This window comes from Gambusia affinis, linkage group LG21, assembly GCF_019740435.1.
Source record: "Gambusia affinis linkage group LG21, SWU_Gaff_1.0, whole genome shotgun sequence".
In the NCBI taxonomy this organism is placed as follows: Eukaryota; Metazoa; Chordata; class Actinopteri; order Cyprinodontiformes; family Poeciliidae; genus Gambusia; species Gambusia affinis.
In genome coordinates, this window is record NC_057888.1 from 5,167,189 (window position 1) to 5,194,171 (window position 26,983).

The 26,983-nt window shown below is 37.6% G+C and overlaps 1 protein-coding gene across 2 annotated transcripts in view; it reads left to right on the forward strand.

Annotated features, from left to right (window-relative positions):
* The window catches only part of gpr158a (G protein-coupled receptor 158a), a 71,341-nt gene that overhangs the window by 3,313 nt on the left and 41,045 nt on the right, over positions 1 to 26,983 (forward strand). For both annotated transcript variants that reach the window (XM_044104018.1, XM_044104017.1), the window contains exon 2: positions 11,644 to 11,749. In XM_044104018.1, coding sequence (XP_043959953.1) covers positions 11,644 to 11,749 — 106 coding nt within the window. The remainder of the gene's footprint in view (positions 1 to 11,643; positions 11,750 to 26,983) is intronic.

The following is a 26,983-nucleotide window of genomic DNA, read 5'->3' on the forward strand; positions in this document are numbered from 1 at the left end:
GGGAGTTTAAATATGAAAAACAAACAAACAAAGCATTGCAGCTTAATTACTGGCGTCCTTTAGTTGATCATATGTGCTAATTTACCTTTGGAGCCTCAGGCAGGTTGAAGCTAACAACAGGGATCAATATTTATTTCACAATTCAAGATGGGTAGTATTTTTAAAGCGTTAAAGTATAAATACAAAACACAGATAAGAAGGTATGAAAGGTCAATGGATGGATGGACGGGCCAACATTTGGATGTTTGGATGGATGTTCGGCTTCCTGCTGATCTTTGTTTTTTGTTGCTAATGAACCAAAATGTCCGTCAGATGTGAGAAAATGACTGAAAATGAAACAAACTGAGTCTGCAGCCTCTTTTTGAGCCGAATCCGAGGCTGGAGTTGGAATTAAACCGAGCGCATGTTTCCCTCCATCTTCTGTTCATTAGAGCTGATGCATTCGTTGGTGTTTTCACGTCACTGAAAACCTTCACAACTTGATTTAATGCTCAGCTTTGAAATTCAAATGACACATCCTCAAATAGGCTTAAAGTCTTCTCTTAATAATAGTGGAGCATTTGAGCCCACAAAGAAATCCTTTGTGCTTCTGTGAGTCCTTTCTGTCACGTCTCATTTCTCCGTTTGCTCGTCAGCCATCCTTCAGATGCATCAGTGGGGAAAACGCTGGTTGGTGTAGCCAGTAGCTTCTTCAGACACCAGCTCTCCTCTTTTTCCCTCCAGATAAATGCACAATCAATACCAGGATGAATTAATAATGAATGATGTAGAACAACAGCTCTGCACGGACGATGTGTATTTCCAGCCTCTTGGTGCTTCCTGTTTCAGGTGGTGATGTTGCAAGAAGCAAGGTGACTTCTTAGTACTTTTGTCTGTCCTCGTACTCTGATCGCATGGATCCTCTGACTATTTCATACAGCTTGTATGACAAAGGATGTTTTCACACCTGCTAGACTCATAGACTTGATTCAATTTGGGAACAAACATCCAACATTTGTTACATTTCCAGCTAGAGAGGTTTGCTTTCAAACTTCGCTGTATCAAATGAACCAAACCCTTTTTAAAAACCTGTTCCCCTCCTCACCTGTGGTGGTGCTGCACCAAGAACTATTGAAAGATGCAACACCAAAAGGCGTTAGCTGTTTCCGTCATGAGTGTGTGCTTAACTTTGTTGATATTCCACTAATGTTGAAAAACAAAATTTTGCAATTAGTTACAATAAGTCATAAAAAACATCATCCTCGTACCACTTCCTTTCGTCTACTTCTTCATTTCTGCCAGTAGTAACTTCCTGTTGTTGATCAAGTGACTTGTGATGTATTTAATTGAATTTAAAATGTTTTAAATTCAATTAAAAAGTATTTTAATTGCACTTTGCAAAATACACAAAGTTTGACACATAACCAGTAATTTTAGCACAAACTTTTATTTAAAACTGAGGTTTTTTTTAAATTGCTGTTTCCATTAAGTGAATTTATTTTATTATTCCAAATTGCGCATTTTTAACTTAAATGGAGACGCCGCTACTGAGCTCCACTTCTTCTTCACAAAATATAACATGTTTTAGCGGTTGTATGTTCTCTCTTGTTTTCAAAGACCACAAGTCATTTCTCCCGCTAGCGTTAGACCCTCACATTTTGATTGCCCAGATTGCCCTGCAGTATAGTCCACTTTCTGGTTTTGGAGCGGTCTCTGGTCCAGTTGGTGTTGACATTTGCATTCAAACTGCACCGGAGTTCACTTTAACCGAACCAAGGCCGAAGTTTGTAGGTGGACCAGAGTTTTTTTTTTGGGTTCGAATCAGAGTTTGATTACAAATTCACACCTCCCCAAATGAACTGGACTTTCTAGACAAAGAAACTAGAGTTTGATTAAATCAGACTAAACAGGGTGGGGTGTGTTTACAACAGTCCTGTTGTGAATGGTTGAAATGTTATAAATTCATGCATCTAAAATTAAGGCGTTAAAATGTTTTAAATTCATTTAAAAAATTGGTAAGTCAATTTTAAATACATCTTAAATTTTGACTTGATTATTTAATCTTGCATATTCTTAGTAATCTTTTTTTCTCAAGGGACTTTTCAGTTAGGTAACCATTTCAGTCACATCTTCATTCCGTTCTGTGACTTGAGGCAGTTTAGGCTATTGCTAACTAGCTGCTAATATACTCTTACTAGCTAGCAAACGTATATTAGCAGCTTTATCACCATTAGTAGAACCGTTGGTTCTGGTTCTTGTAGTGGAAACAGAAGGAGGAGAAAAACTAGCTAGCTAGCAAGCAGAGATGCAAATCTTTCAGCGATTCGACTCCAATTTTTATGGTCACAGTTTGATTCAGAAACAATTTTTACTCCAGAAACCAATTTTTCCATTCACACAATCTAGAGATTTTGTTTAAAGTATGTGACTGACAAGAGGAAAAGACAGTGCAAGCAAATAAAACATTTATTTAAACTAATTCTATAAGGTTATACACTGTACCAAATCAGTTTATATTGAAATGAAAGTAGCTTTGTGCATAAAATTATGTACCTTAGGATAGCTTAGCTGCCTCACTTTTTCTTGAATATAATATCAATAAATTACTCCAAACGTATACGGTAATGTGTAATGTGATATGCAGTATACTCGCAAATAAGAAGAGCAAAGACATACAACTTAAGAATCGATGCAGGATTCCCAAAACTGTGAAATGTGATTCTTTGTAGAATCATTATTTCTGCAGCTCTGCTAGCATGTTCAATTTTTTTGGTTTAAGTGTAAATTAAATGCTGGACAACGTTTGTCTTCATCTCTAGATCACTCCTGTTGCCAACCCATACGATTCATTCTAAAAAAAACAACTTCTGACGTGACACAGGTCTTAAATTTCACCCATTATGGTCTTAAAAAGTTTTAATTTTAAGTTGCTGAAACTTGCAGAGACCCCGATAAAAAGCAATGAGTGCTGACTCCAGACTTTTCCCATTATTTTAAATCGACCTGCTGTTTCCGAGAAGGTGTAAGATATCACACTGCTCATGCTTTATCTCTTTTTTCTGGTAACTTCCTACAAAACTGCCTGTGTTTTCAAGCTGTTAGTGTGTATATGTGTTGATGGTATTGTTGGAGTTTCAGACATTTTGTGGGGTGATGCTGCGCCGTCCTAATTGGCAGATCACTCTGAGCTCAGATGCAACGCCAAAGACATAAAGTAGAGATGCACAGGAAGAAAAATGAGTCAGCAGGTGGTGAACAGACTTCAAACTCACCTTGCACAGCAGTAGCTGTAATTGCTTTAGGAAGGAGAAGCTCACACAGAAGCAACAGCAGAGGCAAAATGAGAGAAATTCATTGAATTTGACGGAGAAATGCAGACGTTTGGTGGAGATTTTTTACGAGGCTAAATGGGCTCTAAACAGACAGCAGATTTCTCATTGTTAGGGCTTCGCTTTGCTTCCAAATATGTGTGTAAAACCAGCTTGACTTCGATGGGAGGCTATGAGCTCCAGGAGGACCTGGCAGCATCTGCTTCCATGGACACCGTCCAGAAACAAATAGGAAGGAACTCCCAACAGTTCCCGAGGCTAAACGCGATCAAGCTGGATGCTAACTCCAGCCGAAGCAGTGTAGGTGTTTAAAAAAAAGAGAGAAAAAAGAGGCAATTCATGATGAGAAACAGTGAAGATCTGCAGCTTAGCATAGCAACAAGAGTCCTGCTGAAGTATTCCACTTCAGCTTTCTGACCCAATGAGGACAGAGGAATGAGAGGAGAAGTTGAAGTGAGCGTAACCTCGTAGCGAGCGGGGGTTAAAGACCCCCGAGGTGATCCTCCTGACGTCAGTGGGGCTCCGCGGCTCAGTCAGGTGGCCTGTCGATGCGATGCCCTGAGCCTCTAAATGTCAGAGTTTCAGAAAATAGAAGTACTCAGGCTTTCTGCTGCGAACGCAGGGATCTACGTGCTTGATGTTGCTAGAGTAACTGGAGAGATTTTTTTTTAGCTTTATTTGGATGAATTGAATATTTGAATTCACCCCCAGGGCTGCACAGTGGTGCAGTTGGTAGAGCTGTTGCCTTGCAGCAAGAAGGTCCTGGGTTCGATTCCCGGCCCGGGGTCTTTCTGCATGGAGTTTGCATGTTCTCCCTGTGCATGGTGGGTTCTCTCCGGGTTCTCCGGCTTCCTCCCACAGTCCAAAAACATGACTGTCAGGTTGATTGGTCTCTCTAAATTCTCCCTAGGTGTGAGTGTGTGTGTGAATGGTTGTTTGTCTTGTATGTCTTTGTGTTGCCGTGTGACAGACTGGCGACCTGTCCAGGGTGTACCCCGCCTCTCGCCCGGGACGCAGCTGGAGATAGGCACCAGCGACCCTCCCGACCCCATTTAGGGAAGAAGGGTGTATAGACAATGGATGGATGGATGGATGGAATTCACCCCCTGGATTGATTTAGTTTATTTGCAAAATAGCTCAAGCCTAGTTGACTGGATGGAGAATATAATGTGAACACCAAATTTCACAATTTAGATTTATGTCTGTACTTTGGCTAGGCCATGCTAACTGATGTTAGCATGGCCTAGCTAACATCAGTTAGCTAGGCCATGCTAGCTAACTAGCATGGCCTAGCTAGTTATGTTTTTCCAGCATTACGTCCTGCTGGAAAAACCACAAAATCTTACTAAGTATTTTTGGCCTAGTTTCTAGTGCAATTATATTAGTGCACTTGAAATAAGTCAAAACTAACTTACAAATATCTTTTCAGCAAGACATAGAGGCTTGTTTTAAGTAAATAATTCCTTAATGTTGATGAGAAAGTTCTTGTTCCACTGAGATTATTTTACTTATTATCAAAACATTTTTCCCATGTTGTGTAAATAACCTGTTATGTTTCCTTGGACAAGTTAAGGCAGGTTAATGGGCGATAGAAAACAGTCATTGCCTTTTTAAAAATGTTTTTACACAAAATCAGTCTTAGAAAATGAGATTTCCGTCTGCTCAGTTCTTTCTATCTTGAGCTCCTTTTAGAATGAACTGTTTTAAGGCGTCTTGTCACTTTAAATCCAAATAAGCTGCTGCTGGCCTCGCCCATCAACTTAGCTTTTACACTTGGACGTGAAAATAGCTGCAAACAGATGCACAATTATGCAACTGTACACCTTTGAAAAGCATTAGTAGAGCCTCCTGCACAACCGGTAAGAACACAGCAGCTGTTTCCTGGAAAGTAATTGATAGGTGTTTTTCAAACCTTCATAAAAAACAACCACAGACGTTTTAGTTTTCAATCAAGTCTTTTTCAAAAGGAGAAAACATAGCAAACCAAGGTGTTTACCATGCGTTCTGACTCTGCATCAGAACTGGTCTTTTATTACAAAACAGAGCAGGAATGGAATGTGGAGTGAGGGTTATTCTGAATAGAGAAAGAAAGAAAAGAATACAGAAACTAACATTCTACACACAGGCCGTTTAGAAAGTATCCCAAGATAAGGAACAACTGCAGCTTCAAGGTTTAGGGAAAAAGCAAGTTTCGTCTTTCACACGGTTTAACAAATTCCTCCTCTCTGAATACTAAACCTATGAATCAAAAGCAGACTAGTAAAACTGCTAATGTAAGAATGATAACAAAGCATAATTATTCTAACAGTAAGTCAACAACAAAACGTATGTCTTTTCCAGCAGCTATTGTAAAACCAGCTGACCAAACATGCTGGAGCTCAGCTTGGGTTGCTAGGCATTAGTAGAGCCTCCTGCACATCCAACAACAATGCAGCAAGTGGTTTCTGAATGGTAAATCTACAACAAAAAACTTTTCTTTTCTAGCAGCCATTGTACAGTAGATACGGAGGTAAAACTAACTTGCTGGAGTTCCACTTGAGTTGCTAGGTAACAGGATGGGCTTGGCTCTGGTTGCTAAGAAACGGAATGTGACTTAGGAAACGGCAGGTTTTTGAAACTTCCCATTTTAATGACACCAAAAATATGAACTTATTCCCAAAAAAACAGCTGGAGGATTTTTTTTTTTTTTAAGCGCTTTTTAAAGCTGTTTTTTTTAGAAGCAGTAAAGACTCATATGGAAGTAGAAAAATGTGCACAATCTGAAAAGGCAACTTACAAATGTGAACTTTTGTTTCTGAAAGTTATCATTTATGTTTTTGGATGTGTAAAGTTAATTAAGGTTTTTGTTTTATAATTAAAACACGGTTTGTCTGAATTTCTGAAAACACCTTACTTTGTTGCCCTTTGAAATCAGGAATGCAAAAAGTGAGATGGAAGAACCAAAATGGAAGCAGTCTTTATTGTCATTCAATCGCAGCTCCTTTTCCCCTGCGGCTGCCACATCTCTTTTGATGCTCAGCGACAGAACTCAATAAAATGACCCGGCCTGCTCTGAAATGCTCATAGTCGAGCAGCATTGTGCCCGGCGGCTTGACTCGCATTAGCTCCGGCGCGTCCTGTCAACTTAATGCATTTCCATCACGGGAGAGACACGGGAGACGTTTTCATTGGGAAGACCCGGCCGGCTCTCGCATTGTGATTGTTGCGTGACATAATGCAGAGACCGGGCCGCTCTCAAAGGACAGACGTGTTCCTATCAGGGCACAGAGTGTGCGTTCAGGTCTTTCTTGGACATGTGTTCGGGTTTGAATAAGGTGGGTTATTCTTAGCAGACATTTGTCCTTTTCTGCGTCAACATCAACTTCTTTAGACTGTTACTCCTTAGAAATACACAACAAATTATGCAGAGTTAAAGCAACACTATGCTGAGTCTATTTGCCAGAACTGGCATTAATTTAACTCTTACAGAGTTATTTCAACAATAGTTTGAGTAATTATAACTATTTCTAGTGTTAAAATTACTTAATTTCTTGTTGAAATAACTCTGAAAGAGTTAAATTAACACCCATTTTGATAAGGACCAAATGAACTCGGCATAATGTTGATTTAACTCTGCAGAGTTTTCTATGTATTATGTTTTAATGCTTCATCATTAAAAACGTGGGATTAAATCTGTAGAGCAAATACAATTCCTGTTTTGGAACTTCCGTGATGGAAGTTTTACAATTTTTTTCTTTTCAAATTCCAGTTCATTATAAGTTTATATTAATTCACGACTCATATTTTTCTTGACATATACAACTCTGAAAACAATTAACAGACCACTTAAAACTATCAGTTTCTCAGATTTTACTTCTTATATTTGTATGTTGGAGTAAAATGAACATTGTTCTTTTATTCTATGAACTACTGATAACATGTCTCTGAAATTTAAAGCAGAAATTTAGTAAGTGAATGAAATAAACAAATAAAATGTCACACTCAACCAGCACTGCGTTGTTACCTAGCAACCCAAGTTGAGCTCTAGCATGTCTGGTCAGCTGGATTTACCGCTGTACAATGGCTCCTGGAAAAGACAAGTGTTTTGTTGTTGACTTGCCGTACTTTCCAGAAACCAGCTGCTGCATTCTCATTGGTTGTGCAGAAGACTCTACTAATGCTTTTCAAAGATGTACAGTTGTATAGTTGCACATCTGTTTGTAGTCATTTGAATGTGAGTTGAAGGTATGACCAGCAACAGCTCATCTGGATTTAGAATGACAAGACGCCTTCAAACATTCTAAAAGGAGCTCAAGATAGGCAGAACTGACTGGACTAAAATCTCATTATTTGAGAATGATTTTGTGCAAAAATGTAATTAAATTGTTTTGTATAGCCCGTCCTAACCTGTTCAAGAAAGCATCATGGGACATGTTTACGTTCTATGTAGTTAGTTTATCTTTTACTTTTTCCTTCCCGGCTGTTTCACATCTTCTCTGCCTCAGCTGCCTCTACTTACTTCTGATTAGCTTCTTTAGTTTCTTTGTCTCCTCTCCCTTAGTATTTAAGCTCCTCGGTTTTTTCCATTCCTCATTGACTTCTTCTGTGAAATTACCCCAACGTCCTGCTGATCGATTTTTAACTTTTCTGTAAGTGACTTCTAGTTTTCATCATATCTCTCATCAGGATCATGTTTACAAATCGCAGCAAAAGGGAGCTAATCATATGGAATTGGTTTTAGTCAACTTCAGGACAAAATGTGATAAAGACAGGGTTCCAGTCTCTCTTAGCTGTGCAGGCCTTTAAACTCACAAAAAATGGCTGATGAAATGACTGAGCTTTCTGTTTCCTGGCCTCTATCTCCTACTCTCTGTGGTAATCCCGTCTTTATGCCCATGGGCTTCGATGGCCACCATGATGCCTCTGCTCCTCATCGTCACTCTCAAATTACCAGCCCCTCTGCCACACACTCTCTCAGCCATTAACACTGTGTCCTCCCCGGCAGACGTTCGCTTTTATTTCTCTCTCTTCTCTCACAAGCTATTTTACACACCATATGTCTACATTGGCTGGCATGCTAAAGACCACCCAGGGAGATGGAAGCAGAAACAAAGGAGAAGAGGAGCTGACTGCAGAAACAAAACCTCAAGATTGAAGTTAGGTTTCTTTGCACTGAGTTTGTGCGGATTACATACCCAAAAATGGGAAGTAATTTCTCAGCTAAATCAGCAGCACAGCAGAAAATACTGAGGTCAGTTTGCCCCAAAGAAGGACCAAACCAGCAGTTGTTATTATTAAGGGTACAGACAGAAAGAGGATTGCAGTCGCCTGGTGTGTCCACCGGGAGCTGGACACAGTAAACCACCTCCTGGATGCCTGGAGAACATGCAGAAGCAGCAACATTTGTGGAACTGTGTGTGTCTATGTGTGTGTGTGAAGGCAGAGGATTTTATCCAGTGGTGGTATAAAAGTATATACAGGGAGGCCATAAGTTTCCATACATAAAATTTTTTTACATTTTATGTTGGACAACCGTTTTTATTTTTTTTTTTGGGACTCTGTGTAATCGCTGCACATTTCGGACCACTTCATGGTTGAAACATTTCCAGTTTTCTGAAACTTGCAAATATGTTTTGCCACAGTGTCGTGTGTGTGTGTGTGTGTGTGTGTGTGTGATGCTCGTTCCATGTTTTCTGTTAAAGTTTCATGCAACCATGCGACTGCTTCCCGATCCAGTCATCAGTATAATTTAAATTCTTTGCTCTTTTGTCAAACGCATCTTCTTGGGTATCTTAAATATAAAAGAAAAATCAATTTTACATTCTCCTAGGTATGGAAACTTATGGCCCACCCTGTAGACTTTATTGGACCTGAAAAAGCAGGGAGTCAACGCATCCTTAAAAAGTCTTAAATTCATGAATCTGAAAATAAAGATCTTAAGTATGTTAATCGCAGGTCTTAAATTTAGCTGTTTAATCTTGTATACTCAATGTTTTCATCTTCATTGATGGTTGCTTGAGGCTTTCTTTGTTAGCAAACATCACTATTTAAATAGAATTAAAAACTAATTCAATACCAACATGAAAAGCATTTTACTTATCATCCAAATTGATTCAAACAACTGAGATAAATTGTTCTCAACTTCATGTCCAGTTGAAAGCTCCCAACAGCACAAACTGTAAAAACCTTTTATCAAATCACCACTGACAGGTTTAATTCTCAAATTTGTAGATTTGGAGTCTCTTTTTATTTGCAAATTTCTCTATATGTTTATAAAATAAATTCTTGCTCTAGTTAGCTGTGACGGGTAGATTCCTGTGGCCGTGCTTTCTACTTAAGTAAGAAGAGCAGTGCCATCTAGTGTTTGCAAATACAAATTGCAGACTGCAGTTAAAATACGGTAGAAAGAGCTAAACTACGGAACAGTTGACAATCTTCGGCATGTGTAATCAAGAAATAGAAACAGTGAGTAATTGTGTGACTAGAAAAACGTAGACGCTTCCGGTAGCACTGCTAGCTTTAGAAAAGAGAAGTTTGTTAATTTAGAGGTTCCGTGTTTGAGTCCCTCACAACATATCTAAGTGTTTGGCTATCTTAATTTACTTATCTAATTATTAGCAGGTGTTCATATCTAAAGGATACAGATAATTCTGACCTTTTTTGTTTCCATCTGTGACAAGGCTAGTTTGCATTATCTTTAGCACAGTTAGCGGAACTTAGCATTAGCTGCCGTCGGAACTTAGCATTAGCTATTGCTACAATGTTCAGATGAGGAAAACTGGAGTAATTTTAAATATTGAATGCAGCGGATAATCGATTTTTTCAGCTTTTATACAAGAACCTAACTTGGCACAGATGTTCCCATTGGTAGCATCTTTGAAATACAAAAAAAGGTAATTTTTCAAGATGGTCACCTGGTAACTGCCTCTATTTATCACAGATGAATAATTTTGGTGTCAAGTCATACATCAATGGAAATCATATTTACTGACTTTTTTTTTTTTTTCAAGATGGCCACCATGGTTGTCATGGAAAATTTATTTTTGCACTTTAACACCATTTAGGTGAATGTGTTTGCTGTCAAATCATACATATTTTAAACTGTAGAAATCATAGATATTTTCTTGATCTTGTGTTTCCTTTTTTCTGTAAAACTTTTTAAAAATGGCTGTCATGTAGCAGAGAACACAAAGTCCTCAGTTTTAGTTTTGGCCTCAGATTTTGCTACATATTTTTACTTTGTGCTGTAAAGTAGAGTTTATTGTGTGTGTTTTTTTAGCTAAGATTTATCCAGAAAGGATTATTTCTAGCTGACATTTACTGTTGACTATTTATTGTTCCGCATTGAGAAGATGTTACACAAGCCGGCTGTTACGTGATTATTTATTATATTTGTTGTATTTCTGTTTGACCAGACTGTTTTATTTTACATTAAAATATACATTTAAGTAGCATTAGAGAGGGAAACTGAGATTCTGAATTTGAAGCAGTCACATTCAGTCTCTTCCTCCAACCTTTGTGTTTCTCTTTATTGGTGTGTAATGGATGGCTTTGTTGCTGCATCAGCAAATGGGGCTTAATGGTCCTGAGAGAACTACAAGCTATAGGTGTGAATGAACAAAGAAATATGATGGGATGAAAATATTATCTGTATTACACCCGAACAGTTTGATGGCTGCGGTACAGTGGCATAATTACGGTGTTGTAGATAAAGTCTTGACACAAAATGAAAACAGATGATGAATATGTTGTATGTAAATAATATTCTTCATTACTGTGTTGTGAAACTATTATATATTCTTTAATGAAGCAAAAGGGTGACAAAATGCATTATTAAATCAAATCTATATTACTTTAGCTAAAACTGCTTTGGTCCTTATTACAGCTGTACTGGGAATCTACATGAATAACATGTTTGTTATTTGGACTGGAAGGCCAAAGTTATGTGCATCTATATTTAACAGAAATAATCACAAAATCCTGGATGGACTGATCAGTGTGAAAAGATGATGAATATTATTTCATTTTAGAAAACACTTACCGAATGCTGAAACAAACAGTTATTGATATTTTAACAGTTTAATGGGTTTTATCAATACATTCGGGCACAACCGGCCCTTTAAGAACATTCAGATTTTTGATTTGGCCCAAAATGAAACTGAGATTGACTCTCCAAAACTTAACTTTTTGATCTGCTGCCTTTTAAGGAAATCTACCCTAAATATTTTTCCATGGTAACTTTTTCAAAATCCAGAAGAAAGTATGTTGGGTTTTGTTTTTTGCCAACAGTTATGCAGCTAAATGTCAATGATTTGATTGTTGGTTCCCTCTTTAAGCGTCATGTCCTCTGTTGTAGGGGCGTGGTGCGGGTGGACGTTGATCTACAGGATGTTGATATCGACCAGTGCTCTACTGACGGCTGGTTTGCTGGAACCCATCGATGCAACCTGAGCACTATGGAGGTGAGTGCACCGGACATGAGGCCCAGACAGGGATCGATTCGCTTTGGAAAGTGAACTGTAAAACACCCGCCACCCCATGAAGCTCTGAAAGGAAAAGCAGTAAATCAGCATGACTGCTGACAAAATGGATGGAGGTCTGATTACTTCTCAGTGTTACTGTTACTGCTGGCTAACACTTAACAAGGCCGTCTTTTTAAATTTATGAACACAGACGTATGCTCTGAGTTTTCCACCAATGTCTAGCAAACAAACTGTAGGTTGCAACTGGGAAGCTGCAGTTTGTTTATTTAAGGATCCCCATCAGGGCTGTTGTAAACAATTATTTGAGTAATTGAGTATTCCGTCAGTTATTCTGATGATTAATCGAATGAAACATTTTATAAAATAAAATATTGGTAAATGCTGCCATTATAGCAGTGTATCAGTTGGGTATCAGCCCAATTTTTAATATTTAAACATTCCTAGCAATTACTTTTCTGTAGTTTAGTAAATTAACCTTTAACAATAGTAGCTCACTTTTTAAGTTAACCTGGACATAAATTATAAAAAAATCTGAAATTATATTCAATTTAATAATAAAGATCCAGGCTCACAAAGGCATTTTATTTAAAGAAAAAAAAATCCACTCCAGCTTTTAGTTTATGTATTAATCTTCAGTAAATTTAATAGATGAACTCTCACCTCGCCCAGCCATCTATAGCGTTTGTGTTAACGATGGGATTTCACACCGTCTTGTCACTCAGAAACTCATCTACCAGCTATGTACCGCCACAAAATTGTTGAGACCGGGAAGATATGAAATTTATTTTCCAGTTCATCCGTAAAGCTGCAGTTATGTTAAGCATCAACTACAGCGCAGCCGCCCGCAGTGTTCAGTTTATCTGCTCACCGTATAAATACTCCCGCTGTGCTCTTTGCCGCCGTTTGCTCTGAACCGGCCACCAGGAAGCAAGAAAGGCTGCTGAACTCCAGGCATCGCACCAGTTAGTTTAAGGATACTTATTAGTCCCCCGAAAAACGACAAAAACCTGGACATTATTATAACTCAATGAAATACCCCCGTATACTCTGCACCAGCCTTGAAAATTGGATGTTATGCTGCTAACACTTAGCATTCGTCAATAACTCAGGAGGCAGTGAGAGCGCTGCGCAACATAAATAATCACCCGCCCAGAACACGGTGCGCTAAATAACAAAACATAATTTAACAAAGCTTTGAGGCAGATAATTTTCCTCGAGGAATTATTAAAATTCCTCGAATCATTTAAGGCATCGTAACAGCCGTAATCCCCGTTAGGTTCTGTTATAGTAGAGACTATTCTTCTTGGGGTCCACACCAAACATTACAATAAAAATCCTTTGCAAACATAAAATGGTATTCCTTAACAAAATCAGATTAAACACAAAACTGCGTCAACATCTTACAAACATTACAAAGACATAACAACATACCTTACCACACAAACTATGTCAGAACTAAATTAAATAAACTCTAAACATAAATTTAAACATTCCATCATTCTCCATTGTAGGTTTGTAAAGATTGTTTTGAAAAAAATGGTTGTAGTTGTTATAATAGGCAGCTATAACTCGCCTCAGTTATTACCTCCATCAAGGCCGCCCTGTGATGAAATATGATGTGTTTTTGTTTGTGGACACTGAATGCACCACCTCTCATGACACAAACAGAGTAAGTTTGTACCCATTAGCAACACAAGGAGGCTCAAGTCTCAAGAGTCTGCTTCCAGGGTCAGAACATAAAACCCAAGTAAAACATTTAGCAGATGGAAACTGAGATGTAAGATTAGAGGAAATTTATTTATTTAACTCTTTATAAAATGTTTGCATTTGATGTTCAGGTGTTAATCTTCCAATCTTTCAATAGCACATAATTATCAAGTAATATTTAAATTTCCTGTCAACATTTTAACTCAAAACCACAACAGGGTGCTGGATGAATGACCGCCCTATCACCCAACCACCAGGCTTAGCAAGTTTTCTGGAGAAAACTTTGGTTACCGTCATATTGTTCTCTGCATGAGTGTTAAACAATCAGCTGTTGTCAAAATTTAAGCAGCACAAAGTTGTACAATTTACATTTGTTAGCTGGTGAAAGGGATTTGTAACCAAAGCATGTTGTTTTTTCCTTAACCTATCATCACAGAAGTAAAATTTATAAAAAAAACATATCTAACCAAAGAGAGACTACAAAGGTAAACATGTAATACTGGGGAAAAATGTGATCAATTTGATAAATTACCCAATTATCCAAACAAGAACAATACTACTTTAAAAGCCCATAGTTTACCAAAAGATGAATAGGTTGAAGCCTGTTCATGTACTTAGCAGCCTACAGCAATAAAGGTTTTCTTCTGTCAGACCACTTTAAATAAGAAATGGTCGCATATTGATGTCTAATGGAGAAAATAATTTATTTACAGGTAAACACATTGGTTTATGTGTTAGACGATGCGTTAAGCATGATACTTCCACCTCCGTTCTCCACAGCTGCTGTGAGGCTCATTTTTCTGAAATGATTTATTTGGTTTGTGCCAAACATTTAAAGAGAAATATGCAGAAATGAAAGATTGACATTTCATCATAAGGTCAGGATTTGACAGTGTTACAGACGGAAAACCCAACAGTTAACCAATTATTAGACTTATTTGAGCTTATTAACGTTTCCAGATGAGGTGAGCCAATGAAACGAGCTTCAGCCTCTAGAAGACTGATAGATTTCACAGACACGCTGCAGATGCACTTCATAATGCATGTGATGTAATGTATGGTAGTGAGACTCTGTTAATAATTAATCACACTCTTTGTCTGAGTACTTCCACTCTCTGCGTATATTCAATAAGAGTGGATTTTGACTGTGTGCGTGTGTGTGTGTGTGTAAAGATGGAAACACACGGTTGATGGCACGTTTGTTTGAAAAACAGATCTGTGTGTGCTGTAAGCGCAGGAGTGTGTCTGAACTTTGGTCGACTGATAAGACGTTGTGGTCGTAGCGCTCGGCGGCGTGCGTTCTTCCCTGTATGACAGCTTCTTTGTGCACAAGTGCTCATTAGTGTCATGGCGGTTCCATAAACAAAAGATAAATTACACGTCTGTGCAAATAGGAATTACAGTAAGCTATAGCCATATCTGTTGCAGCTTTCTTGTTAGGGAAGTTAGAGGTGATAAGGGACGGCTCTCCTTCTGGAAATGCAACGTGGTCTACTACGGTTTTAACTTTTATCACACATCTGAAGTTAATTTTCTGATAGAAACTGCTAAAAATGTACCAATACTGATTCTGTTACATACTGTTAGAAAGCAAACTCTTTAATTCAAGATATGCACCATGTTTCTTTTGATTCAAACAGCATTAAAGCTGGTTTAAAAAATAAGAATCCCCTTGTCCAATGAACATTTTCATATGAAATGCAACTTTTTGCATGTCAGCAGTTTTTGTGCAGACAAATTTCCATTTCTGCAAATTTGGTTGTGCAGGGGGCTCCACTTCTGCTTTTCTGCTTCTCAGGAAGGATTTTTGAAGACTTAAATGGGACCTGTTACGCAAAAAGTCTCGTTTTGTTCTGCCTTTTTGGTTTTCACTGCTTTTAAAGCAGTTCAAGCGCTAAAAACATCATTCTAGCTGTGTTTTTCTGTGTCTGGAAAATGAGCTCTTTAAAATCCCTCCCAAATGTAACATCACAAATCAACAAACACTTCCCCTCACCTAGCAATGGCCATTATCTAGCAACACTAGTGGAGCTCCAGCACATTTGGTCAAATGGTTTTACTGCTGTATGCCCTGTACAATGGCTGTGGGAGAAGACAAGAGTTTTGTTGTTGACTTCCCATCCAAAAACCACTTGCTGCATTCTTGTTGGTTATGCAGGAGGCTCCACTTCTGCTTTTCAAAGAGTTGTATAATTGCGCCTTTGTTTCCAGCCATTATAATGTGTGAGTGTAAATTATTTCTTGCTTACAGTTAATGAACCAATAAAAAACATTCAAGAATATGTTTGATACCTGTTTATAGGTTGTTTTCCAAAGGTGCTTTTAATCTGACAATCGTAAATTCAGTTTTTGCGAGTAGACTTGTGTTTGGGTTTTAATATCACAGACTCATGTTCGATTTATTGGAGCTTAAATGTCTAAAGCAATCTATTGTAATTAATTAAGTTTGACTGACTGCATTTATTTAGTTAAGTGAAAACATAACAATTCCCTTGATAATGTTTGTCTCATAACCAAATTGTGTTAAAACAAACCTAAAAATGGTCATCTAGAAATGGTACTGAATTTCCAGTTTGAGAAGCGAACTTGTGCTGATGAAGGTGAACATTTGCTCCCATCTTTCGCTGTCAGTACTTTCATTAGTGTGTTTTGTCGCTCTTTGGGACATGGCCACCCTCGGGGCACGTCTCATGGCAGAACGTGGTCCTGGATGATGATGAATGTTTCAATCAATTAGCTTATTGCTCAGAACAAGTGGTTGGGCCCTGGGGAACCGGAGCCAGTGGAAGGCAGTGACACATAACTTAAATGATTACTGCGGCCGCCAGAAAAACGACTGCCAAATGAAGGGAGCAGAAACCACCAATCAGAAATCACCATTTACACCCTCAAAAGCTTTTCTGGAGCTTTCACCAGCAAAATGTTCTGATTATCATTATTGTGTAGAAACATGGAAACAAACTATTTGCTTATACTTCAAAAAAGAGATGTCGGGCATCCTGTGGTGGCGTAGGGGATAGCACATTTGGAGGCCTTGAGTCCTCGACGCGGCCGTCGCGGGTTCGATTCCCAGACCCGACTGACATTTGCCGCATGTCTTCCCCCCTCTACTTCCCCCTTTCCTGGCAGCCTACTGTCATATAAGGGACACTAGAGCCCGCAAAAAGACCCCCGGGAGGAAAAAAAAAAGAGATGTAACCTTTTTTCTCACTGTGTGTTAATCAAACTAAACTTTTTGCTGTTGTGTGTCAGTCAGATTAGCTAAAATATTTCTATGTGTTAAAGAATGACCAAAAATAAGTCAACAGCAAAACATTTGTCTTTTCTAGCAGCCATTATACATATATTTACAGCACAGACCAAAAGTTTGGACACAACTGTGTGTCCAATCTTTTGGTCTGTGCTGTATATAGCAGTAAAACCAGCTGATCAAATGTGCTGGAGTTCCACTTGGGTTGCTAGGTTACAAGGCTAGGGTTGCTAGGTAACAGGGCTAGGCTTGACTCGGGTTGCTAGGTAACAGTGCAGCGCTTGTGGAATGTGACCTAAAAATCTGGACGTTTTTGAAATGGCTCATGTTCCATACACAAGAAAACATTTTGTTATTGCCAAAAGAGCTTTGGCTGTTTTTAAAAGCAGCTGAGCCCCAAATGCAAGTACAGAAAAGGCGAAAAATGGGAATTTGGATATTTTTCATGTCAGAATCAGAATTCATTTTATTGTCATTGTGCACAAAAGAAAGCAGCAAAATTTTCAAAGTAGCAACTCTCAAAGACCAGACAAATAAATAAAAAATAAATAAGTATCTCAATAATTATAAAAGCTCCTCAAACAAGCTACCTTGTCAGACTGCCAGGAGGTACACCTATTGCAGTTTTCTAGCTGATTATCAGTCTTTAACCCTCCATGAGAAGAAGTGCGGCAAATGTCACGGTCGGACAACAGGGAAGCAGAGGGATTATCAATTTCCAAAACCACACAAAAAAAACCTTGTAAAAGCGCACACCGGGCCAGAGCGACCCCTCCGGACCGCATACAGGATGAAAAACTTGTTGGGTGTAAATGATCCCCTTTCTTAAGACCGAGGGAGAGTAGGAAGCCTGATCTGCTCATTCAGATTTTTACTGATACTGTTTTCTTTTTTGTGTGTTTTGCTAAATATAACACGAAAGTTACTGAGTTAACTGCAAACTTGCGGACATGACCTGGTGGGCTGCTCTGTCAATCAAACATCTCTCATGGGTAGCAAAAGGGGACAGCGGTTGACTTTTAGACCTTTGCCAAAGTAGATATGATCTTCACATGTATCGGCCAATTGCCAATTTCTCAAAATTAAGGCAATTGTGGCCAAATATTCGACTTGTGAATTTGTCGGTGCACCCCTACGCCATACTTAATAGAAAATTCAAAACACAAAACTGTGGACCTCAGTTATGCACTAGCATTGCCATAACAGGAAAGTCTAACAGTGCTTTACATTGTTATTTCAAAAATTCAACATGTGAAAGTGAACAGTTTCAATCTACAACACAGACCCCTCAGGTCGTGAACATTTCATTCTGCTCCAATCTGTACCTGCAGCTTTCCCATGTCTTACAGGATCAAACACATCACACAATGGCCTTGTGTTGTATGCCTTACTGTGATAACAAACTGTTTGTCTGCATTGCCAGGACTGCAAGAGGACATGTAGAGCACTTGAATAAAAGTGTAAAAATGCTCCCTGCACAGCTTTCAGATGACCTGACAAGAAAATATGACATAAATGATCAAATTTGGCTAATTTGAAAGCTTTTATCCGTCTGAATGGACCAACTGTGATTAAAATACACCTCTGTTTCTCAGCTAGAAACCTCTTAAAAACAACGAAGAACGCAGATAAATAAAACTTCCTACTGCATATTTTGGTATCGATTTGATAACAATAATAAGTTTCACCAAAACCAATACTTCTGACTTCATTATCCGTTTTGGTGGTTTCAGTGGATTTTAGCGGTTGTAGTATTTCTCCTTTGACCACAAGCCATTTCTCCCGCTAGTGAGAAATGCTCATGCATTTTTTTGGGTTGTATTTACCCAGAATGCCTTGTGCTGTAGTCTGCTTTCGGCTTTTTGAATGATTTCCGGTACGCTTGGCATTCACGTTTACACTGTGCCAGAGTTAACTTTAACCGAAACGATACCGATTTAAAAAAAAAAGTTTTTTAGACGGATTAGAGTTCACCTTTTTTAGTACGCATCAGAGTTTGATTGGACTTTCACATCACCGCAAATTAACTGGACTTCCTGGACAAACAGACTATAGTTTGATTAAAGCAGGCTAAACAGGGCTGGTGTGAATCTACCCTTAATTTCCCTTTAGGATGAATTAAAGTTCTTCAGTTGATGTACAGGTGTATGTAATCTCTAGCCACTCTTCACTAATGTTTGTTTTTCTCTCCACTGTCCCCTGTGTGGATGTGACACGTGTTAATTGTGCAGCAACAAGGAGCATTCATACACTTGTTTCCCTCACAGTTTTCCCTGTCCTCTGTGTTCCCTTTGCTTTCATTCAGAAACAGAAAGAAAAAAATGACTCAGCGCTTCATCTCCAGGCCGGATCATGTTTTGTAGAGTAAAAATAGCGCTCACTTCGGCGTCTCGGGAATTCCCCTGCTGTTGGAAACGCAGCGTGGTTGTGGGGCAGGGCTCCCCTCAAGGGACCCGTGTCAAGTGGAGAGTAACAACAAGCTGTGGCCTTTTTAACCCGCTGATCTCATCTGTGCAGTTTGGGTGAAAAGAAACGACTTGACACATCCTAGTTGGGAAGATTCCTGCAATGTTTTCTGTTAAAAGTACATTCAGGACATTAAATAGGGTAATTTCTAATTATCAGCTGTGATCTAAGCAGAGCTGTAATTATGTGTCAGAGTTGATAATGGTCTTTGATATAAAGGAAACAGAGGAATCCACAAACAGATCGGCCCTTTAATTCAAGTTAATCCGGATTTATTGTGCTGGTCCTGAACAAATACTGAGAGGATTGCTATGTTTTTCTAAACATGTTGGACTTGTGAAAACGTTTTTTGGTTTTACAGTTGTACAAATAATATTTGGGAGTCTGTTTAGTTAAAAAAGGTTTTCCTCTTACTGTTTCTCTGTTCATACAGGTTTATATAGATGCAAAAAGTGTTAAAGGTGACTTATTATTATTCCTTGAACAGGCTATACAAAACGTGTTCATCACATTTTACATGAGATTTTAGTCTGCTCAGTTCTGAATGTTTTGAGCTCCTTTAAAATTCACATTTTGCAGGTTTTTGTGCTTCCATTTGGGTCTCTACTGCTTCTAAAAACTGGGCAGTATTATGTAAAATTGCCTTTCTTTCAGCTTTACATCATGTCATCAAAGACATACCTACAGTGTTGTTTTTTTCTTTCATGCATGCTTGAGAAATCTTTTAATCTCCATAGCAACCATCCAGCTGTGCAAAACGCCTGAGTGGACATAGCCCCGCCTTTGAGACGCATCTTCTCCTCAGAGCTGCAGCTTCCAGGTCTCCAAGCTTCCCCACACAGAGTCACATTCCCATTTGACTCCCCCCACTCAGCTCCTTCAGACTAGCCAGCAGCAATTAGCAACCATCTGGATGCTAATTACAACCAGGTGCTGATCTCATTATAGGAGTTACTTCTCAGTGAAATGGTGGTGAAAACAAGGTTAAAGGGCTAATATAGAAAAGCCATGTTTTGATGACTTCCTGAAGGCAGAGTTTAAGAAAGAGCTGGTGATTTTAAAGAGACAGAGACCCAATTTCAAGGCAATAAATTACAATATTATTTCATATTTGATGTAGCATATGTATAGCACAATTCAGCAGACACTGTCTCTCACGTAGCAACCCCACAAAGCCCAACCCGTTACCTAGCAACCCAAGCTGAGCTCCACCATATTTGGTCAGCTGGTTTTATCTATGTATGGGCTGTACAATGGCTACTGGAAAACAAAAACTCTCAGCTGTTCTTTTTGGCAATAAGTTAATGTTTTTTGGTTTCTGGAAAATGAGCCCTTTCAAAAACATTTTGCTGTTACCTAGCAACTCCGGTGGAGCTCCAGCATGTTTGGTCAGCTGGTTTGGTCACCTCTGTATGTGCTTTAAAATGGCTGCTGCAAAAGCCAAGGGTTTTGTTGTTTACTTATCATCCAGAAACTACTTGCTGCACTCTTGTCGGTTGTGCAGGAGTCTCCACTGCTGCTTTTCAAAGATGAACGGTTGTATAATTGCGCATCTGTTTGCAGCCATTTTAACATGTCGTGGTAAACGTTGAGTTGGGGGGCGTGACCAGCAGCAGCTTATTTGGATTTAAAGTGAAGATGCACTAAACAGCTCATTCTGAAAGGAGCTCAAAATACACAGAACTATCAGACTGAAAACTCATTATCTAAGATTGATTTTGTGCAAAATATGTGTTGAACATGTTTTGTAAAACCCACAGCGCTATCCTAACCTGTTCAAGGAAGCATAACAAGTCATCTTTAAAGTCTTTTGAACCGTGATTTTCTTCTCCTTTGTTATCGCAGCTCAGGCGTTTTCAGTTATAACTCAGCTAAATCATTTTTGGTGAATCAAAAGGAAAATGCATCATCTTAAACATCTCAGTTGAGAAATAATCATCTAGGCTCCGTCTTTTTGAACACTTTTGAGATCCTTACTCTTAACTGCACTTTGAAAATACTAGAAGTTAATTGCCATGTGCTCCTATTCCTGCTTAACTATGTAGGGACTTTGTGCTAATGAGCGCTTTGAGAACATTTTGAGCTCCTCTGACACTGTTTTGTGTCTAAGTGTATATTTAAAGGAACTCTCAGGCACTTTAGTGGGAAACTGCGACACTTCCTTAAGCTGTGAACGTCATTATGAAAGCAATATCCCATGGAGTGTGTTGTGTGCATCAGGAGCTGTGCCTGATGGCGGCGTTAAGCCCCTTCTTGGCCGGAGAGCTTATCTCGCCGGTGTCTTGGCTTTGCTTTTTCCAAAGGAAAGCGCAGCTGTCCGTGCCTCTCTGTTTGGGGTAACTTCTGATAGTTGACCTATTTTAAAGGCCTTGATGGCTGCTGGCTGTGTTCATCCAGCCCTCTGAAATGTCTCAGAGCTTTCTGCGTGTGTGTTTGTACATCTGAGGTGCACAAGCTTGGAATCCTGTTCAGAGCCGGAGCGATTTATTCAGCCTTCGGAATAAAAAAAATAAAAAATGGAAATGTGGTCTAATCCCAGCCTGAAGCAAACATTTTGACGTCAAAATGCTCTCTGTTTGCCCTCGCTGTCTCATTTACTCTCTATCAGCACACAGAAAAACACTGCTGCACGTAAATATAGCTGTAGATCTGTTTCTAATTAGAAAAGGAACAGAGCCTCGCAAAAGTATTCACACTGTCAAACTGTAGATGTTTTTCACTGGGATCTTATGCAACACAGAGTAGTTCACAACTGTGAAACTGAAGAAAAGTGATTTAAAATTTCATTACTAAATAGAAATCTCAATAAAAAATTATATGTGCAGTTTTATTCTGAATTAATAGCTATGACGCAATTGTTGGCACCATACCCATAGCATCATTTACAGTCAAAGCTCAGTACATATACTTTGGCTGATTATTCTATTATTTTTTATCTTTCTGCATTTTTCTAGATAAAATCAGATAAATGGACAAGTGGAGGACAAAAAAGAGGAAAAAATATCTCCTGTAAACATTAAATTTCCTTCTAATAAAACTTTCTAAGAGCTCACTAAAATGACACGCTAAGATGTCTTCCATGCCTTCTCTATAAGTTGGCACAGATTTCACTCTATACCTGCACAAATTTATGAATATGGAAGTTAGTATCCATATATTTGTGCTTCTTGCCTTTTAATCGAGTTTGCTCAAACATCATATAAGCCCTGTGTGCTACAAAGTGCAAATTACCCGCACATCAAAGCAGGAAACATTGAGCAGGAAGAAGAGAAAGAAATATTTTACTCTTTATAACAGACAATATAATTTTTTTGGCTTAATAGAAAATATAGCTGATATTCTTTCCAAATGTTAGCTGTAATTTAAAAAAAAAAATGCGGACAATTTTAATTACATTTTAACTTTTGTTATATGCAAAAATAGAAACATGGAACTTTTTATTATTTGTAATGTAGATAATCTGTATTTATATTTGACGGTAATTGAAAATAGAAGGTGAATATAGTGATCACTTGGCATTTCACAAGTATTTAAAGGGGCAGTTCCATGTAAAGTTGACTCTTTGAGCTTTAAATCATGTTATTACGTTATTCCCTCATCAAAACCAAACCTGAAGTGTCTCATAGGGCCTTCCCCTCTCAGCTCCTTCAGACTAGCGGCAGCAGCAATTAGCAAACACCTTTTGGAAACTTGAGTCTGCTGAGCTCATTTTACAAACTACTTCTCAGTGAAATACTCATAAAAACGATGTGAAAGGCTTAATGGAGGAACATTGTTGTGACGACTTCCTGAAGGCGTAAGAGCTTCTTAAAGAGACAGAGACCCAATTTCAAGATGTTAAATTGCAGTCAAGTTTATTTTAAGTTATATTTGATGAATGTATCTTTTTTATAACTACTCAAGGTATCTCAGTAACGTTTTTTCATTTGTTGAAAATTATATAAATTTTTGTTTTAAAACGTTTCATTTACTACATTTTTATAAATAAATCAGTCACTTAAGTTTATTCGTATGACACATTTCAGAAACAAGGCAGTTCAAAGTGCTTTACATCATTAAAAACACAGAAAACCATTGATTTAATCATGTTTACTTTAAATATGTTGGTCAATGTTTCACTTTGTATGATTTAAAAGCAACTTTATCTGGTGTTTTGGGGCTTTATATAAATATTTTTGAAGTTGAGGGGACAAAAGTGGGTTTTGCACTAATACTTTTAACCCTAAAAGTGATATTTCTGCTTATATTTCTGCAACAAATCAAATAAAAGTGTGATGATTTTCTTTGATGACAACCACAGGCTTGTATTTTCATGCTAACAGACTCTCCATCTCCCTCATGCGTGGGCGAACATCTTGTGCTGACTTGGTAATTTGCAGCCTACCTGGTAGCGTTACTGTAGGTACAGGACGGATCGCTCTTTTCCCTCCTTCTACCTTCCTGTTCACGTATTCTATAGTTCAGTCTGTAATTACTTGATGATAGGCTTTCCGCAGGCTTCATGTTGCACTCTGTAGGGTCATTACAAATATCTGCCGAGTCCTATTAGAGCTTGATTAGGCGCCGTGCTGGACCGGAAGAGCGTGGGCTTGTTTCAAAGAGAGAGGAAGAGAATCCAGCGGGTTCTAATTAGCAGGCAGAATTATAAGCAAGTTTCTGGTTTCCTGGTCAGGTAGAAGACCCCTGGCCTCAGCAGCAATTAGTGCTACACTGTGAGTTGTTTTTTTAATTTAATTCCCCTGATTTATTTCATCTGAAGGCGAAGGAGGAGAGCCATGTTTGATTCACGTGGACATTGAAGTGCAGTTGGTTCAGATGCATGAATAATTACGGTGATATTTTAATGTAAGTGGCAAGAAATGTAATGCTTTTGATAAAATTATTATTTTAAAGCCTAAAATTATATGACATTGATACATTTAAAAAACCTTAAGAAAAATGTGTCAAATTAGTAATTTCCAGTTTTTATAAAACACTAATTATTTTTTAAACAATGATAATGTTTAAAAAACATTATTTTTAAACATTATTTAGTAAATGTTTAAACATTGTTAAATAATGTTCAAAAAATGTTTTAAAAAACATTAATGTTCAAAAATTCAAAATTTTTTGAATGATGCTTTAAAAACATTAATAATGTTCTTGAACATTATTATCAATAATACATTAAACATTAAAAACATTAATAAGGCTTTTTAAACATTATTAGTGTTTAAAAAAATCTAATCATTATTAGTGTTTTCTAAACAGTTTTCCCAACTCAGCAAAAATATCAGATATGCATTTTGTCATGCATTAATGTGTATGCATGATGTTCTCTTTACTTTGAATAAATAAAAGTAAAGTTTGAGTCAAGCTATTAAAATTTTACAGTGTTGTTTAACATTATTGTCTCTTTCCCTCAATATTTAAAAACAGTGAATATTTTAGTGCATTCCTCTATTAAAAATATTAAAGTGGGCCAACAAATAAAACTGCCGTGGCGTGCTGAATGCGGCCATCTTTCTCCCAGGAGCTTTTAATGTTATGTGACGTCGTGATGTTTACTCACGTCTGCAGAAGCTTGATAAGATTTCCGGTCTGCATGCTGAGCTAAAAACACCATCATGCATAATGTCGCCTCAACTCAAGTCAAAGTATTTCTAAAGCACTTCAGCTGAAGAGTATGGAAGCCCATCTCTGCCATGACTTTTAAAGTCATAATTATGAGCGTAAAAATTGTAATTTTGAGCTTAAGTCATAATTATGAATTTAAAAGTCATAATTTTAACTTTCAAATTTATCATTTTGAGCTTAAAGGTAAACATTTTGAGCATAAGTCAAAATGTTAGACATAATTTTAAGTTTAAGTCATAATTTTGAGCCTAAAAATTGTAATTTTGACTTTCAAAGTCATAATTTTCAGTTTAAACGTTGTAATTTTGAGCTTAAAGGTTGTAATTATGGCATTTGAAGTCATAATTTTGAACCTAATAGTTGTAATTTTGAGATTAAAAGTTGTAATTTTAACTTTCAAAGTCATGATTTTGAGCTTGAAGGTAATAATTTTTTATCTTAAGTCAAACTGTTAGGCTTGTAAGTCATAATTTTGAGCTTAAAAGTTGTACGTTTGAGCTTCAAAGTTATAATTTTGACTTCCAAAGTAAATTATGAGGTAGAAATTCACACCTTTTCTGTAAGGAGGAATCTCATTGTAATGACATTGAATCTCTTAATTATGACTTTGAAAGTCAGAATTATATGATCTCAACACATTTTTGCAAATTAAATCAAGTTTAAGTTGTTCAAATTTTTTTTTTTTAATTGATTAAAAATCCAAGATTTTTGTGATTTGAGAAGGAGGCAGGCCTACTATGATCAAAGTTATAAACATCATGCCAATGTGGGGCTTTGAGTGTTTTGTATGTTTCTGTTGTAGGAGCTCTTGCTTGCTGCTCTGACAGCGTGATGCGCGTCGGTAAAAAGGTCCTCACCGGTGGCCATGCAGGCGTCCCGATGGCAATTAGCTTGTCACGGTGTGCCTGATTGACAGCTGTCACAGCTGGGATGCTAACCGCTATGAGCGGAGCTGCAGGGGGAGCCTGGGGTGCAACCACATCACCTGCAACAATCCGTGGGTGTTTCTCAGACACGTGACTGTCACACAGAGTTAATGAGATGGGTCGTATTCGCTTATCTCTGCAGGTAATGAAGATGTCAGCTCTGTAACAGACACTGATTTGTTTTTATCATTAAAAAAGCCGTCAGCAGCTGACGGAGTCGTCGTCTTATCAGAAACAGCAGCTGAAGATCCTGTAACCGTTTACTGCACACCTCATTATTTCTCAGTGATTTGGTGCATTTTTGCCTTCAGCTTGTTGTGAAAACAGCAGCATGATTAACTCCTGCTGATGCAGAGTAGCATCATTCCTGCACACACAGCTGAGCATGGGCTGCATTTTAATATGGTGAATAGTTTCAAGACTATTTATGTTTCTGTTAGTTTTTACAAATATCACATTGTGCTAAAAGTATTTGTTACGTTTTATGATCTTTGTAAAGTAAGTATGAAATATATATGCAAATGTTACTACGTTAATTTATGAAGATTAAAATGGAAGAAAATAATTTTAGCCCAATGTAATATTTATAAAAAATTCTATCTATCTATCTATCTATCTATCTATCTATCTATCTATCTATCTATCTATCTATCTATCTATCTATCTATCTATCTATCTATCTATCTATCTATCTATCTATCTATCTATCTATCTATCTATCTATCTATCTATCTATCTATCTATCTATCTATCTATCTATCTATCTATCTATCTATCTATCTATCTATCTATCTATCTATCTATCTATCTATCTATCTATCTATCTATCTATCTATCTATCTATCTATCTATCTATCTATCTATCTATCTATCTATCTATCTATCTATCTATCTATCTATCTATCTATCTATCTATCTATCTATCTATCTATCTATCTATCTATCTATCTATCTATCTATCTATCTATCTATATGAAAAAAACAACATTTCCACTTAATTTTATATTTTGTTCCATCTTATTATGTAATTTTTAAATATGAATTGATTAATAATTTGATCAGTTACTCAGTACTTCAGTACACTTTTTACCAAATACTTTTTTACTCTTCCTTGTGTAATTTATTGGACGACTACTTTTTATTTTAACTTGAGTAAAAATATGTTGAAGCACCGTACTGCTACTCTTGAGTATAATTTTTGGGGTACTCTATATAGCTAATTATTTATTACCTAACACCTCATATCAA